Source organism: Dromiciops gliroides, chromosome 4 (assembly GCF_019393635.1).
Source record: "Dromiciops gliroides isolate mDroGli1 chromosome 4, mDroGli1.pri, whole genome shotgun sequence".
NCBI classification, from domain to species: Eukaryota; Metazoa; Chordata; class Mammalia; order Microbiotheria; family Microbiotheriidae; genus Dromiciops; species Dromiciops gliroides.
In genome coordinates, this window is record NC_057864.1 from 158,033,779 (window position 1) to 158,050,091 (window position 16,313).

Genomic DNA, 16,313 nt, shown 5'->3' on the forward strand with positions numbered 1-16,313 from the left:
TTTTGCACGAGTCCTCCTCCCAAAGCCTTCTCTTCTCTGCTGTGCTCCTCCCAACTCCCATCCCTTCCCCCTTGCTGCTCAATTGAGCCCACCATTCGAAGCCTTTCCTGCAGTTTTTTAATCCCAGGGATTTTATGTCCTTGCTCATGTGGTTATGTGCTTGGAGATCCTGAGAGCCTGTATTGCTTAGACTGCCCCATCCCCCAGCCCAGTTCCCTCCACACTACTCCCTGGGTTGGGGCGGGGGGTGGGGTGGGGGGAAGTGGGGTGGGGGGAGGACAGAATTACTCGAAGGCGGGACTCGGACTGAGTTTTCCATCAGAGTCTTTGGAATGAGTTGAGCTGGCGGGAGCTGGGGACCTGGGGCGGGAGGAAGGGGGAGTTGGGGCGGGAACGAAGGGGACACATGCACAAGATTTTCCAAGGCGAGGCCCGCTCAGCCCAGCAGCCTCTCCCTCAGCTGAGATCCTGGATGAGCCAGGCAGGGAGTGAGGGAGATGGCAGAGAAGTGGGGAGGAGGAGGAGGGAGCGGGGGTGGGGTGGTGAGCGTCAGTGCGTGCCTACCTCTGCTCACCTATCTCCGCTGCTCGCTATCTCTTTGTTCTTAAGAGTCTTTCTCTACCTCTGGCCCGGCTCTCTGTTGCGTGCGTGGTCTCCGCCTCTCTCCCCTAGTCTCGCTTCCTCTCACCCTCACTTTCCGTCTCCCTGTCTCTTTCTGCCTCTCTCTCGCTCTTTATCTCTCCCCCTCTGCCCCGCTATAGGGAGACCTGTCTGAGTCTCTCCATCTCTACTCCGGTCTTTCCCTCCTCCCTCCCTTTGTCTCCCTCTCTTTCCCCATCTTTGTCTCTTTCTCTGGTCTCCATTTCTCCTCCCCCTCTTCCTTCTTTCTTCTCCTCCTCCCCACCTCCTCTGCCTCCTCCCCCCCGTCTCTCCATCTTTCCTTCGGTCTTGATCTCTCTCTCTCGGTGGGTGGATGTCGGGATCTTTCACATGACAGCCCCGGAGGGACTGAAGCTGTGGCCCAGAGACTACTGGGTGTCTGCCCCACTCCCCAAGTGCTTTGATCTCCAGACTTCAAAGCTACTCCCAAAGCGGTTCCCACTTCTTCCGCTGCTAGAACTGCCCAGAAAAGTGATACCTGAGCCCCTCCCCACCGAACTCGCTCTCCCTTCAATCCAACCCCAGCATACGCCTTTCCCTCCCCTCCGGGAGCCCAGGGCCATTTTCCCCTCGAGACACGGTGTGCCGGGACAACCTCCATTCTCTAGGAGAGCCTGACATCCCGCCATCCCCAGCCTCCCCTCAATAGGAGACCCAGGCAGCCCCCGACCCCCAGGCTTCTCCACGGGGACTCAGGCGTTCAATACTTCAGCCTTCTGCCTCTCCCTAGGTGGTTTTTCAGCAGAATTCTCCCCTCCCCCTTTCCCCCTTTTCCCCGCTCCCTCCCCCTCCTCCTGGCCCCCTCTCTTCCTAGGCCAAAGCCGGGGGGAAAAAGTTCTTTATTAAAGGGACTGTGTCAAGTGATTGGCTGTGACCTCTGGCCTTCAAAACCTCCTTCTTGCAGATTCTTTATTAACCCTTTAATGTCTTTTAAGCATGCAGCTAGGGAGAGAAGGGAATCCCGACCTCTAGACGCCAAGGGTGGGGACTCAGGTGTCTAGCTCACCCCCTGGACGTCCCCAACACTTTCTAATCGCTTCCAGCAGGGGGCGCCAGTGCCCCACCTGTTGTCCTGACCTTCCTGACCCAGGGACTGGCCTCTTCTCCCTTCTATCCGATTCCCCAGTGGTCAGCTGAGGAGCAGAATGCCTGGATCCATCCCATTTAAGTGGCGAAGGCGTCTGTGCATCTCGTCTACTCTATTACTCTGGCCTGTTTTTCCTTTCTCCCAACCTACGGTACAAAAGATAGTCTGGCCTATGGATCCCCTTACACTCAGTGCCTTTACCACTCCACTACTGTACGCGCTGACAACGGCTTTAGAGCGCTTGGAGATCCACCAAAATCGGGGCACCGAAGCTGACCTGGAGGATTTGGCTGAAGAGAGTGAAAGGGTGGGGAGTATGTGGAGAGAGGAAGGGGTGGAGAGAAGTAGAGTCCCAAGGTGGAACCCTTGATAGGAGGTGGAGAAAGGGAACCTGAGGTTTGCGGGGTTCAGAAACACGGCTTTCCAATTCTGTCCCCCCCCATCTCACCTCCGGCTTAATCATCGGCTTCTCAGCTTTCCCTGTGACCACCAACTGTGTCCTCCCTGACTAGCCGTCCCATTCACAGAAAAAGCGAAGCCAGGCATCCCTTCCCCCTCTTTTCCTGAAACCCTCAGAGTAGTTCAGAACCTTCTCTCCCCCTCCCTCCACGGCCTGGACCTAGGTTATATGAGGAGGGGAACGGATGTATATTTGGGGGAGGGGAAGGGAGGAAAGGATCAGCCCGGATCTCTGGGAATGGGGATTGGAGTTGGCATTTCCAAGTCCCTGCTGCTAGCGAAGGGGAGCCGGGCCCCGCCAGGTGGAGAGAGAATGGGGTGGGGCGGGGCGGAGGGCGGGGGCCGAGGAGCAGGGGCGGGGCCATTGGCCCTTATAAAAGGAGCCCAAGCCAGATCCCTTTCCCGGCTTTGGGGTTTCGCTGTGATTGTCTCATTCGCTCGTGGTGCTTAGAGATCCCGCGGAGGGAAAGAGGAGGGGGTGGCTCCCGGAGCTTCCAGTTCTCCAAGCCCCATTTCCAGGGGAAAGTTTCCCCACTCCTGCCAAGATGCCCAACTTCTCCGGTAACTGGAAGATCATCCGTTCAGAAAACTTTGAGGACTTGCTCAAGGCGTTGGGTGAGAAAGGCTCTGAGATTAGCCCGGGGTGGTCAGAGGAAGAGCGGGTTCCTAGGGAGGGGAGGGGTGCCAAAACCCTAGACGCCCAGGAAAGGGGGTAAATGACTCTGTGTGTGTGTGCGTGTGTGTGTGTGTGTGTGTGTGTGTAGGGGAGGTAATTTCCCGCCAGTCCCCACTGCCCAGAGTATGAGGGTTGGAGATTGTTGGAATCTTGGGAGATGGGGTGGGAGATGCTCCAGATTGGGGGGGGGCCCTGATTATATGGGTCCCTAGGGGAAGAAAAGCAAACGATAGATACCTGGGTTCTCCCAGGGGGAGAAGGTGTGAGGAGCTTGGGAATTCTACCCAAGTTTCTTGGGAGTTATCCTATCCCTCACCCCACCTAGGAAGGGTGGGGTAGGGAGATGGGGGCAGGTAGGCTTCCTTTGGGGGTCTTAACTTGGTAAGGTTGCCAGTTGAGGCTTGATTGGGTGTCTCCGTCCCCAGATGTCATACCTGGGAAAATTCCTTATGGAGCTCGGTGTCTGGGTCTGTCTGGCATCATCCCTTTTATTCTTTTATATGGATCCTAGCCTTTTCCCTCTGATGAATAGTAATCCACTTTTTCGGAGGTTCCTGATGAGGGTGTGGGTGGCTCCCAGCTCTCCTTAGTCTCCATCCAATTAAAAACATGCTTGATCCAGCTTGGTGTCCCCTTTCCTTCCTAGGACTGAGCCATCTCACCTCCCTAATTCCCAGTTCTCTTCAGGGACCCAGGCATTCTGTGCACATTCCAGACTCCCCTCTCTATACCTCTATCCTTAGCCATCCTGCCTTTCCTCTCTCCTGCTCCATCCCCACCTCTCTACCCCCATTCTGGGAGACGAATATTTTCCACCAGCAGCTTCTGGATCCTAAGAAAATAGTTCTGGATAATTATCGCTTTCTTAGGTTTCATCAAATGGCTTTTCATGAAGCCCAATTCTCTCCACACCCCCCCATCCCCACAAACCCCAGCTCCCTTCTTTCTTCCCACTCTCCACTCCCGCCCCCATGCATATCCCTATGCTGGTTAGGCAGGGCTCACCTGCTAAAGGAATATAGGAATCGTGAGGGACCACCTAGGCACTGTAGCCTTCCTTCATTTTGGACCCTCCCCTCTATCTCTGATTTCAATTGTTCTCAGCCTCCAAGAGGATGCATTGGAGTATTTAGGACAGAAATCTGGTACACAGGGTTCAGAGATCCAGAGGCTATAGATTATTAGAATTGCATGGGACCTTAGAGAGATCATCTAGTTTGGCTTCTCTCCCCTGCCTCCACTTTATTCCACTGAGGCTCACAGAGATAGAATGACCTCCGCCAGGCTTCCTAGCAAGTTATCGGCAGAGCTAGGGCTGGAGTCCAAGTCTCTTGATGTTTAAGTCAGTGTTCAAGTCAGTATTCTTTCTATTGTACTCATCTTCAAGGAAGTGCAGTAGGAAGCAACATGGTATCTTTAGGGCCTAGGGCCCTGAAGAGAAATAACAGGCAGAGGGAGTGACTGATTCTTTTGTGGGAAGGGGATGGAAGATAGCAGGAGGGACTTCCCAATACTGTGAGGCTGGAGACAGAACAGAAGAGCAAGAAGGATCGAATAGTACTGCTATGGTTCTTCCTGAGAGGAGAGAGAAGACTTTGGGGACTGAGCAGGAGTTGCTCTACAAGGCAGGGGACAGATAGTATAACCTAGGAACCTATGTAAGTTTCTAGATCAGGATTAGAATGTCATAGAGTTGCAAAATGAAGCCGGATGGGACCATAGCAACTAGACAACTCTGGGCCCCTCCCCTCTCATTTTACTGATGAGGAAACTGAGGGCAGGTAGTTTGGAGACTTGTTCATCCCATGCTGACTGTTTGGAAGTTTCTCCCAATCTAACCTGTATCCCTCCTGTTCTACCTTCCATATAATGGAACTCTCAAGCAGCTCTCTGGAACATCCCTCTTTAGAGTCTGGGCCCTTTTCTGCCTCCCCCCACCCCCCATACCTTTGTCTTCCCTGATCTCTGTCCAGATAAACCTACTCCAAGGGGGATGAGGCAAGAGCTTTACTTCTCCTAGACCCAGCTGGAAAGCTGGAAAGCAAGATGTGAGACCTGACCCTGTTGTCCGTCTGTCTCCATTCTGTTTGTCCTCTCTGCAGGATCCGCTCAGGGCCACGTGTCCACCCCAGAACCTGCTGGGGACAGATTGAAAACAGACCCATTAGACAAACACAAACCGCCGAAGTCAGCTGAAATCATCCCAACCCCTCTCCCTACTTGTGCTCCAGTGGGGGAAGGGCAATGGCAAGGACAGGGACAGAATCTTTCCTAAGTTTCCCAGAGAAAGAGAACAACCCCTCCATCCCTTTCCATCCCTACCCCGGGAAATCCATCTGGGATGACCTAACCTTTAGTACAGTATATAGAAGACACCAGGTTCTTGTCCCAGCCCTGCCACTGTCCCTATGGAGCCTCAGTTACTTCTGGGAGGCACAATGGATAGAACACTGGGCCTGGAGTCAGGAAGACTTGAGTTCGAATTTGGCTTCAGGCATTTCTTGGCTGTGTGACTCTTAGCAAGTTACTTAACTTCTCTCTGCCTCTATTTCTTCATCTGTAAGATGTGAATTATAATAGTACCTACCTACCAGGTTATTGTAAACAAACAAAAAAAATGCTACATCACTGCTAGCTATTATCATGATTATAAAATGTAGATAATAATAGTTACACTGCCTTAGAGAGTGATTACTGGAGTAAAATGAGATAGTGGTTATGAATATGTTTTGTAACTTTAAAGCCCTCTGTGGGTTGAGCTCATAGGCTATTACCCTTCACCCCATTCTCCTGTTTTGGTATCACTGTCCGATGCCCAGATGTGGGATGTCTGTGTTTTACTCCTTTTCCTCAAGACCTACTACATAGTTAATTCTCTTCTCCACCAGTGGGCTAGAGGTAAGTCAGGAGGCCTGTTATCTCACCCTTTCTGATTCTGTTTTCTTTTCAGGGTAGTCTGGTTTTCCATCTCCAATTCTTCCCCCCCTCCTCCCCCCAAAAAGGAGATAAGTGCTTTGAGATCTCAAGAATAAAGAATACCAGTACATCATCTGTCTTTAGCTTTGGAGTCAGGGTGCCAGGGTGAAGTTCAGCTGCTCCTGGAGAAAGAAAACTTCTCTGGGCTTCCTGGAAGGAGATACCTGGATCCTCCAGGAGAAGTACTCAGCTCATCTCCCCTCCCGGGACCCAGGGGGCCTTCCTGCCCGAGGGAGAAGTGTTTGTGTTCCTTGTTAATAGAAACACAGGCCTGGAGGCAGGCCAAGACTCAGTAGAGCCTGGAGGTGGGGAGGGAATCCTGCTGCCCCAACCTTCCCACTCTCCCCCACCCGCTGCCTTCCGGTGAGGGTTCGATTCCAGCCCAGCCCAGGGCCGGGAAATGGGGAGGGAAGAAAGGAGTGGGTAGGACAAGGGTGCTGTGTTTCTAGACGCCGGATCACACCTTGGGCTTCATTACTTCCTTCCCTTCCTTTTGCTCCTCTTTCTTTGTTTCCCCACCCCCCAATAAAAGTTGGAGGAGCAAACAGACAAAGAGTAGGGGGAGGCAGGGCCCCGAGTGATAGGGGTAGGAGGAAGGGAAGAGAGGTGGGGCTTTAGAAATCATCTAGTCCATCTCCTTTATTTTATAGATGAGGAACCTGAAACTCAGGGTCACCAAAGTAATAAGTAGCGGAGACAGGATTCAAATCATGTCTTCTGATTCCAAATTTCTCCATTAAGCTGACTGGGCTGGGGGTGAGGAGGGAGCAAAGAGGCAGAATGAGCTGGGGCCATGGTGCAGATGACTAAGGGAACTGGGAAATGCCTAGAGTGAAGGACTAAAGGAAGAAGGAGGGCAGTGTGGGGCCTGAACGGGTGTCAGGAGGCTTGGACTCATGCCCCAGGCTCTAGCTGGGTGTCACAGCCCCTCTCTCTCAATTTCCTGATCTGTCAAATGGGATTCTTGTTTGTGCTACCTACAATGAGATACCATGTAAAATGCTCTGCAGACTTTAAGACGTGATAGAAATTTGAGCCCTTATTATTACCTCTTTGGGTTGTTGTAAGAAAAGGACTTTCTAAGTCTTAAAGCTGTACAGAAATGTGATCTTCTTTCCTTGTCTTCCCAGAAGCAGGGAACAGGTGGGAATTTCTGGTTGGCAGAAGTGACATCAGGGCCTGGTGTCAATTTCCCAAAGTTAACTGAGCCCCTCGTTGTGGATTGAGGGTAGTTCTGTGCTTGAGCAGAACTCCTGCCTGGTCTTCTGCTCTGGGCCATGGTGGGAACCTCCCAGGTCCTGGGACTCCTTTGGATTTGTTTCTGGACTCTGCCACTACCCTTGCTGTGAGTGCCCAGGGGCACTGAAAAGAATGAAAAGCACTGATCAGATTGTTTCATGCTCCAGTCCATGTTCTAAGGGCCTGGGGTACAAATACAATGAACCAGTGTCCAACCTCCAGGAGGTAACATTCTGATTGGGGGGAAGGCTACATATTTAGGGAAGGACTTTCCAGAAGCAATGATTTCGAGAAGGCTAAGGCAGTAGACTAGGTTGCATATGAAGGGTTGTCTATCCTGGGACTGGGTAGATGAAGTGAGACAGGTGAGTTTTCATTCCTTCACCTATCCAGAACACAGCTCCATCTGGTGCCTCAGTTTCCCCATTGGCAAAATGGGGCTTTTTTGAGGAATGTACTTTATGGACCTGAAAGAAGTATAGAAATGTGAGTTGTTTTTTTTCCAGAAGGACCCAAACATTTTCCCCTACTCTTCACCACTGAATTGTTCCCTCTTTTATCAGGTCTGACTTGACTTTTGTCCGATGCCAAAATCTAGGTTCTAGGTTCTTAGACCCTTGGGTCATAGACCCCTGTGGTAGTCTGATAAAGTCTATGGATCTCTTCTCAGAATAAAGTTTCATGCACAAAATAAAATACATAGGAAACCAATTCTATTGAAATACAGTTAACAATAAAAACAAATTCATGGGCCTCAGGTTAAAAAGCCCAGATGTAGGGGGCAGCTAGATGGTGCAGTGGATAAAGCACTGGCCTTGGATTCAGGAGTACCTGAGTTCAAATCCAGCCTCAGACACTTGACACTTAACTAGCTGTGTGACTCTGGGCAAGTCACTTAACCCTCATTGCCCTCCAAAAACAAAAAAAAAACTAAACTAAAAAAAAAAAAAGAAGCCCAGATGTAGGGGGCAGCTAGGTGGTGCAGTGGATAGAGCACTGGCCCTGGATTCAGGAGGACCTGAGTTCAAATCTGGCCTTAGACACTTAACACTTACTAGCTGTGTGACCCTGGGCAAGTCACTTAACCCCAATTACCTCACACACAAAAAAAGAAGAAGAAGAAGCCCAGATGTAGAAGCCAGACAACTGGAAGGACTTCCCTATACCAAATGGGAGGCAGGCAGAGAAAGGAGGTATGATCTTCCTTCTTGGAGGAGGGGCTGCCTTCAGCCTGGACTACAGCTGACTTAGCCTAAGGGCAGGATCCAGAGGTAAATAGGGTAGGCAAAGGGAAAAAAGGGAGTTGAAGATTAGGATTAGTTAGGGTTTTGAGGGATTGAGAGTCTGGAGATCAGAACTCAGGTCCCCTTGGCTGCCTGTGGAAGGAAGTCTGTTCCCCTATTCAGCAGAACCTTTAGGGGGAGGAGTTCTGGAAAAGGAGCTGGGGAGAGGCTCCAGGGAAGAGGCGGGAGAGGAGGGCAGGCCCTAGGAGGCCATAGAAGTGACTGGCAGGGGTGGCCTCCAGGAAATGCTGAGGTGTGAAGGGAGGGGGAAACTGCCGCTCCCTGAAAGGAGGCAGCCCTGATTCACTCCTAGGAAAGCCACAGAGACAGGGAGAGGCTGTTAGAGACAGTTCCCATAGAGGCTTGGACTCAGAGGTGCAGGGGACCAAGGTGCCTTGATTCTTAGTCATAGGGCTAATAAATACCTCAAATCCTAGGGGAGGAGAATATCAGAGACACTGTCCCTCCTCTCTGTATATCCATCCTTCAAGGCTTATCTCCAATCCTATCTTCTCAAAAAGCCTTCTGTAACCTCCCCTTCCTGCCCCAGTACCAACACGGCTCCTAAGACATCACCTAGTCCAGTTCTTTCATATTTTTTTTGAAGGCACAACATCTCTTTTTTATTGTTGCCCATGAAATCAGATCAGTAGGAACAGCCCCTGTAGTAAATATCAATTAAATGTCAGTTTTAGAAAGCTAATTAAATGCTAATTTCATCCCTTTCTAGAAGGCAGATTTATGTGTAGGCATGGGACAACCTTCCCCTCTCCTCAATCTGCTGAAGCCACTCCATGGAGCATGAATGGGGATGGCCACAGAGAGGTCACCTAGCCAATGAGGGGGCTCCATTGACTACCCCCATTACACAAGAAATACATGGGACTATCAGGTCAACTAAGCCACATGCCTTGAATACTAATCAAACATCTTCATTTTCAGAAAAGGAAACTCAAGGTCAGAGGTAGGGGCATGCTGGTAAATATTTAACAACAGGCTCTCCAGAAGGGAAAATGTACATGCAGTACACATTTCAGTTTAGTCTACATTATTAACATTTTCTCTATCACTTTCTTAAGTCTAGACAATTAAAATTTTTTAAAAATCACACATTAAATCAGCCTCTCATTTGTAGCATTTGCCAATCCTGAGCTATAAATACCCCCACTCAAAATTTAACAAGCAGCTCTCATAGCTGGTTCTAGCCCAAGGAAATTGACACAATAGGAAACTGATAGCCAGGCTTCTTTTTTTGGTGGTAGTGGGGAGGCAATTGGGGTTAAGTAACTTGCCCAGGGTCACACAGCTAGTAAGTATCTAAAGCCAGATTTGAATTTAGGTCCTCCTGACTCCAGGGCCAGTGTACCACCTAGCTGGTGGCCCCAAGGTTCTTTTCCCAATACAGTAACATATTTATGAGGCACTTAGAAATGCTATATCAAAACAGATACAAATTGTTTCCCAAATGGTAAAGTCCTTGATGATAGAATTTACAGTAGATAGAATGCTGGAGTTAGAATCAAGAAGATCTGAGTTCAAATTCTGTCTCAGACAAATACTAGCTATGTGGCCCTTAGCAACTCATTTAACCATGTGTGCCTCAGTTTCTCTTCTTATAAAATGGAGATAATAATACCACCTACCCCCAGAATTGTTTTGAGGTTCAAAGAAGATAATTCTATGTAAAGTGCTTTGCAAACTCTAAAGTGATAGCTCTTACTATATATATTACTATATATAATATATATTACTATATATATTATTAATGCTAACTATTACTATGCCATACTATTACTATTACTATTAAGTATTACTATTACCATAGGACCTGGCATATTATAGGTGTTCAATAAATGCTTTATTCAGAGGGGACACAGAGACACTCAAAATTGGAGGGAGAGGTCAGAGATCATCTCCTCCAACTTGTACCCAAATCATGGATTCTGTCTGTAATATCCCCCAGTGAGCAGCCACCTGACCTCTACTTAAAATGAAGAGGATCCCATGGCTTAATCCCATTTTTGCATAGTCTATTAAGCCGTTTTCTCTTAAATTTTGTTAAAACCCTATAACCTTGGGCAGTTAGGTGGCGCAGTGAATAGAGCACTGGCCCCAGAGTCAGGAGGACCTGAGTTCAAAGCCAGCCTCAGACACTTAACACTTACTAGTTGTGTGACCTTGGGCAAGTCACTTAACCCCAATTGCCTCACCAAAAAAAAAAAAACAAACAAAAAAACAAAAAAAACCCCTATAACCTTTGCTCTTTGGTCCTACTTTGGAGGATCATGGAATTTGAGCCTCAAGGGGACTTTAGAAACTGTCTAGTTAAACCTCTTCATTTTATAGATGAGGGGAAAAAGACTCAGGGAGAAGGGATTTGTTTGAAGTCATAAAGTGAGTGAGCGGCAGAGCTGGGATTTGAACCGATTTTCAAAGTTGTTTTCAGATTCAGTGCTCTTTCTACCACATCATAGTGTGTCTATCCTCTGGAGCTAAACTGAACCAAGTTTAATCTCTTGACCACATTTCAACCCTCTGAATCTTTGGAAACAGCTATCATTTCAATTCAACAAAAACATCAAGCAATCCCTCCTGTGTTCCAAGTCTTCTGACTCCAAATTTGGGGGCTCTTCCACCTCCTTGGGGATGGGACTAGTGGAGTGGGCAGCACGGGAGAGGAGTCATAGTAGGTTGTCCAAAGACCCTATTGCAGGCAGTGCTTAGGGTGGGTCTCTGAGGACCCGGGATGTGCTCCCCAGTGGTACGATGCAACAAGGAGAGATTCTTTCCTCCAAGGGCAGGAAGTTACAAGTTCTCCATTCCATGGCAGGAGTCAATGTGATGCTAAGAAAGATTGCTGTGGCAGCTGCTTCAAAGCCAGCAGTGGAGATTAAACAGGATGGAGAGAGTTTCTACATCAAAACTTTTACCACCGTGAGGACCACTGAGATAAACTTCAAAATTGGGGAAGAGTTTGAGGAGCAGACGGTGGACGGGAGGCCCTGTAAGGTCAGTGTTCTCCATGGATCAAGGGAAGGGAGAGGGAAATGGCTGGAATACACTATAATATTCTGACCTTGTAGCCTACCTTTCTGCCTCATTTTACCCTTTTCCTGGTCACTAAGGCCAATTCCTCCCTCTTCACTCAACTGGAAAAGTCCATCCTGTGACCTGGTTTCCAACCCTTCAGCTAAATTGTGCTGATTTCTGAATCTCTTTGATGACCTCTTGGGATAGGGCATCCATCCCTTTTACTGAAGTTGTAACTAGGGTGGGGCAATTAGGGCTTTCTTCCAGAGTACTAAAAGTTAGAGGGCATCAGGAACACTTAAGCTCGCTTAAAACAACTGAATTTAGCAATTAGCTAGCAAGAATAATCAGTTAAAGTAAGAAGCTTCCTTCCTTCTGGGAGGGCATGTCAGGCCCAACACAGTCGAATACTTTCTGAACTTCTCCCCATCCAGCCACCTCCCTCTGGTGACAGCCATTAGCTGCCTTGATGCATCACATGAGAGCCTCCTTAGAGCTAGATGCTTGCCCTGGGCATGGCCTGTGGTTTTTGTGCTGGGTGCCTCCTACTGACCCCACCCCACTGCATAGTCTTATTCTTCCTTCTCACCCTAGAGCTTGGTGAAATGGGAAAACCAGAACAAGATGGTCTGTGAACAGAGACTCCTGAAAGGGGAGGGACCCAAGACCTCCTGGTCCCGGGAGCTGACCAACGATGGAGAATTGATCCTGGTAAGCCCTCTCTCCCCATCTCCTCTTAGTCATTAGTAAATTGTCTCCCATCCCCTGGCTCAGGCTTGATTCTAATGAGTCCCCTGTGCAGGTAGATGGAATAAGAATTCATTTGTTATTTGTGTCCCTCCCTCCCTACTCCCTACCCTGAACCTAACCCTAACCCTAACCTCCATCATCCCCTTCCATATTGAGAATCATTTCTAATGATGGGGCAAAAGGGAGATACAGAACAGGAGATCCTAGGCTAACATTAGATTCCTTTCTCTATCTTTGTCTTTGTTCAGATACCCCAATCCTCTGAAAGCTAACATGTGTGGGAAACTGGGGGGCAGGAAGTAACTTGGCTCCATTTTATGTGGGAAGAGTCAAGGAGGCCTTGATAGGGAAGATGGGAAGGTCTCTTTGTGGTCTGTATTGGGGAGGAGGAGTGTTAGCTCTGCCTTCTCTTTCCACAAGGACTGACATTGGGGAGTTGGGGAAAAATCATGCACCTTTCTACCACTGACTCCAGGCAGGCCTCCCCTGCCAGTCCCCAGAGGGGGAACAGAGGCAGGAAGAGGCTGGCTTCCCCCTCACCCCACCTGCCTGGAGGACTGCCTTGGCCCTCTCCACTAGACCACAGTTTCTGTTCTTCCAGACCATGACGGCAGACGATGTGGTGTGCACCAGGGTCTACGTCAGGGAATGAGTGCTGAAGGGATGTCCTGAGAGGGTCTCCTACATCTTCTGCATCTCTCCCGCTCCGTAGCCTCCCAGTAACCAACCACTCATCTTGAGAGTCTTTTGTTTACCTTGTCCCTGCTTTCCTTCCAACTCTACCCAGCTAGTCCTCTGCCCTGCCCCTTGTTATGTCTGGAAGTCAAGATCCTGAGCTCTTCTTAAAGCATACCAGTGCTTCCTCTACCCTTCCCTATTTCACATGACCTATCCTAAGTGAATCCCTGAGCACCTTGGCCAGGATTTTTGCTTCCCTCCCTCTGTCTCTGATCCAGAGACAGCCTAGGAGAGGTCTTCTCCATTTCTGAGAGATTGTAAAAGAGAGAGAGAGCTCCCCACCAACATGGAACAGAAGCCCATGGTCTCTGCTTTATCCCCAAGGCCTCTCCCTCTACCCTACAGCATTCCCTTCCTTCCCTACAGCCCTGTAGCTGATTCAGTTTAGAATATTTATTTGTTAATGTTATTAAACCCTTTGAAAGTTAAACCTCTTTCTGACCACTAGCGTTTGATTTTGGAGGGAGGAGGGAAACCTGGAAGATGGGTGTGGGCATATGAAAATGGGGAATAAGTGACTGGGCAGCAGGTAAAAAGATACATTGCTTCTTACTGCCAAACCCTTTGAACATATGGCCAACATTCCCTCTTTACCCACTTCTCCTTTGGTCCCCTGAAATATGGTTTCTGTTCCCACAACTCAACTGAATGCTCTTTTAGAAGGGTACCAATGACCCTCCTTTGTCAAATCCAATGACCTTCCCTCAGTTCTTATTCTTCTTGACTTTCTGACGGCATTTCCAACTGTCTACCAGTGTGGACAAGGGAAGAAGCCCTGGTCTCTGTGTCTAGAAGGCCTGGCTTTGAGTTTCCTGGCCCAGTTATCCACTCTGTGTAAGAAAGGAGAACAATACCTTTGCCACCTACCTCACAGGTTTGTTGGGAATGGTTTTTATTAGTCTTAACCACTCCCTTCTTCTTAAGACTTGGCTTGAGTGAAGATGCATTGTCCTTATTTCCATCCCTATCTGCTATCACCTCCTCATCCTCTCTGTGGGCATCCCTCAAGGCTCTGGCCTTAGTCCTCTGCCATTCTCTCTCTATCCTTTCATCCCTTTGGTGATCTCATCTCCTCCTACACCTTCAACTGTCACCCCGGTGTGGGTGACTTCCAAAACTTCACCTCCAACTCGATCTTCTCTCATGCTCTTGTCCCAGATTCCAAACTGCCTACTAGGTGTTTCCACCTTGATATTCCCATTGGCCCCTCACATTCAACACATCTAAAAATGAATGCTTCCCCACCCCAATGTCCAGGAGTAGCCTCATTCAACTAGACCATTAGACCAGGCACCCTGCTACCCTCAAAGCTTCAGACATTGTTTTGTTTTTCTCTATGTTCAGATCTATTCCCAACTTCCCTCATTTTTCAGTGTCTTTTCAATTCCATCCCTTCCTTTCTTTTCATACCTATTTCCAACTCATCTTCTCAAACCTGAATTCTTTCTTAAAATAGTAAACATTTTTATTTAAAGTTTTGAGTTCTAAATTTTATCCCTCCTTTCCTCCCTTCCCTCCCCACTCCCTGAGGAGGTAAGCAATCAGATATAGGTCATACATGCGCAATTATGTAAAACATTACCATATTAGTCATTTTTTATAAGAAAGCTTGAATAAAAGAAGAAAGATGAAAACGAAAAATAACATGTTTCTTCAGTCTGTGTTCAATCGATATCAGTTCTTTCTTTGGAGGTGGACAGTGTGTTTCATCATTAGCCCTTTGGGACTGTCTTGGATCATTGTATTGCTGAGAACAGTTAAGTCATTCACAGTTCTTCATCAAACAATATTGTTACCATGTACAACATTTTGCCGCAAACCTGAATTCTCACAACAGCCTCTTAACCCTTCTATTTCCCAGTCTACATATTGCCCCCTTTCCCATTCAGTCAGTTCTACCACCAAAGACAGAATCCATTTTCTCTCAGTGATCCAAGTTCTCTCTGAGCCCCAAGAATTAATGGAACATGGAGATTTTCCATGGAATTACCCATCTGCATTATTTTTCTGTTAAAAATACCTTTATGAAAAAATTTTTAAAATAAAAAATAATTCAAAAATACCTTTATGGATGCCTTTTTATCTTTATATTAAAGTCATTTCAACCACCCTTCCAGACTGAACTCGTCTTTGTGACAAAGGAAAAAAAACACCTAAATCATCAGATAAGGTAACCACCTGATAATAACCATCAGCAACTATCTAATAATAATAATTGCTAGCATTCATGTAATGCTTTAAGGTTGTAAAGCACTCTGCATATTTTAAGTCATTTGCTCCTCACAAAAGCCCTGTGAGGTAGGTGTTATTATTATCTCCATTTTACAGATGAGAAAATAGGCACAGAGAGGTTAAGTTGTCCACAGTTATATAGCCACTGAGCGTCTGCTCAGGATTTGAATTCAGTTTTTCCTGACTTTTAGCCAAGTGTTCTATCAACAGTACCACTTAGTTGCTTACAACTAAAAATGTATACAATATTCTGTCCAGTAGTCTCCCATTTCTCTGCCACGAGGATGGAGATCTCTTTCATTCAGTTTTATATTTTTTGATTATAAGCATTAGCAAAGACCAAATAATAAAACATGCAAACAAAATGAGGAACCACATCTTACATTAAATCCTTAGCAGTTAACAAAATAGTACTGAGCAAATTAGACAAACAAGTGGATCCCCTGCTCAGGAAGAGGCTTCTGCATTTCCCTTGTAGCCTCCAGGCTAAAATACAAATTCCTGTTTGGCATTTAAAGCCCTTCACAATCTGATTCAGACTTAACCTTTCCAGGTTCCCTCACAAGACTCCTTCACAAATTCTCCATTCCCACTAAATTGAGCCTACTAGCTGTTCCTTGTATATGGGACACTCTATCTCCCTGCCTCTTTGCCTTTGCCAAGCCTGTACCCCATGCCTTGAATGCACTCCCTCCCGCATGTCCGCCTTTTTGGAACCCCTAGCTTCCTTTAAAGCTAAGCTCATATGTCACCTCCTATACGAAGTCTTTCTTGATGCCCTCAATTAGTCTCCCCTCAAATAACTTTATGGTTATTTTATTTTTTTCCGTGTATGCAAGTCACCTTCTATCTTCTCCTCTCAACACCCACCTCCCTCCTGCCAATAGAATGTAAACTCCTTGAGGGCATGAATGGTTTGATTTTTTTTTGTCCCAGTAGTGCCTAGCAGAGTGCCTGGTCCACAGTAAGTGTTTAATAAATGATTGTTGAATGAATTAATGAAACCAGGGAGAAAATAAATTTATCCCTTCTAAGTCTAGCTGAAGTTTCAGGCCCCTAGCTTTGTATTTAAAAGTGAAAACCTGGGGCAGCTAGGTGGTACAGTGGATAAAGCACTGGCCCTGGATTCAAAAGGACCTGAGTTCAAATCCAGCCTCAGACATTTGATACTTACTAGCTGTAT

At 47.6% G+C, this 16,313-nt stretch overlaps 1 protein-coding gene across 1 annotated transcript; it reads left to right on the forward strand.

Annotated features, from left to right (window-relative positions):
* Positions 1 to 2,616: 2,616 nt before the first annotated feature.
* Positions 2,617 to 14,455, forward strand: CRABP2 (cellular retinoic acid binding protein 2). The gene is made up of 4 exons (XM_044005263.1): positions 2,617 to 2,821; positions 11,211 to 11,389; positions 12,005 to 12,121; positions 12,762 to 14,455. The coding sequence occupies exons 1-4, from the start codon at positions 2,752 to 2,754 to the stop codon at positions 12,810 to 12,812; spliced, it is 417 nt and encodes a 138-aa protein (XP_043861198.1). The 5' UTR covers positions 2,617 to 2,751; the 3' UTR covers positions 12,813 to 14,455.
* Positions 14,456 to 16,313: the final 1,858 nt, after the last annotated feature.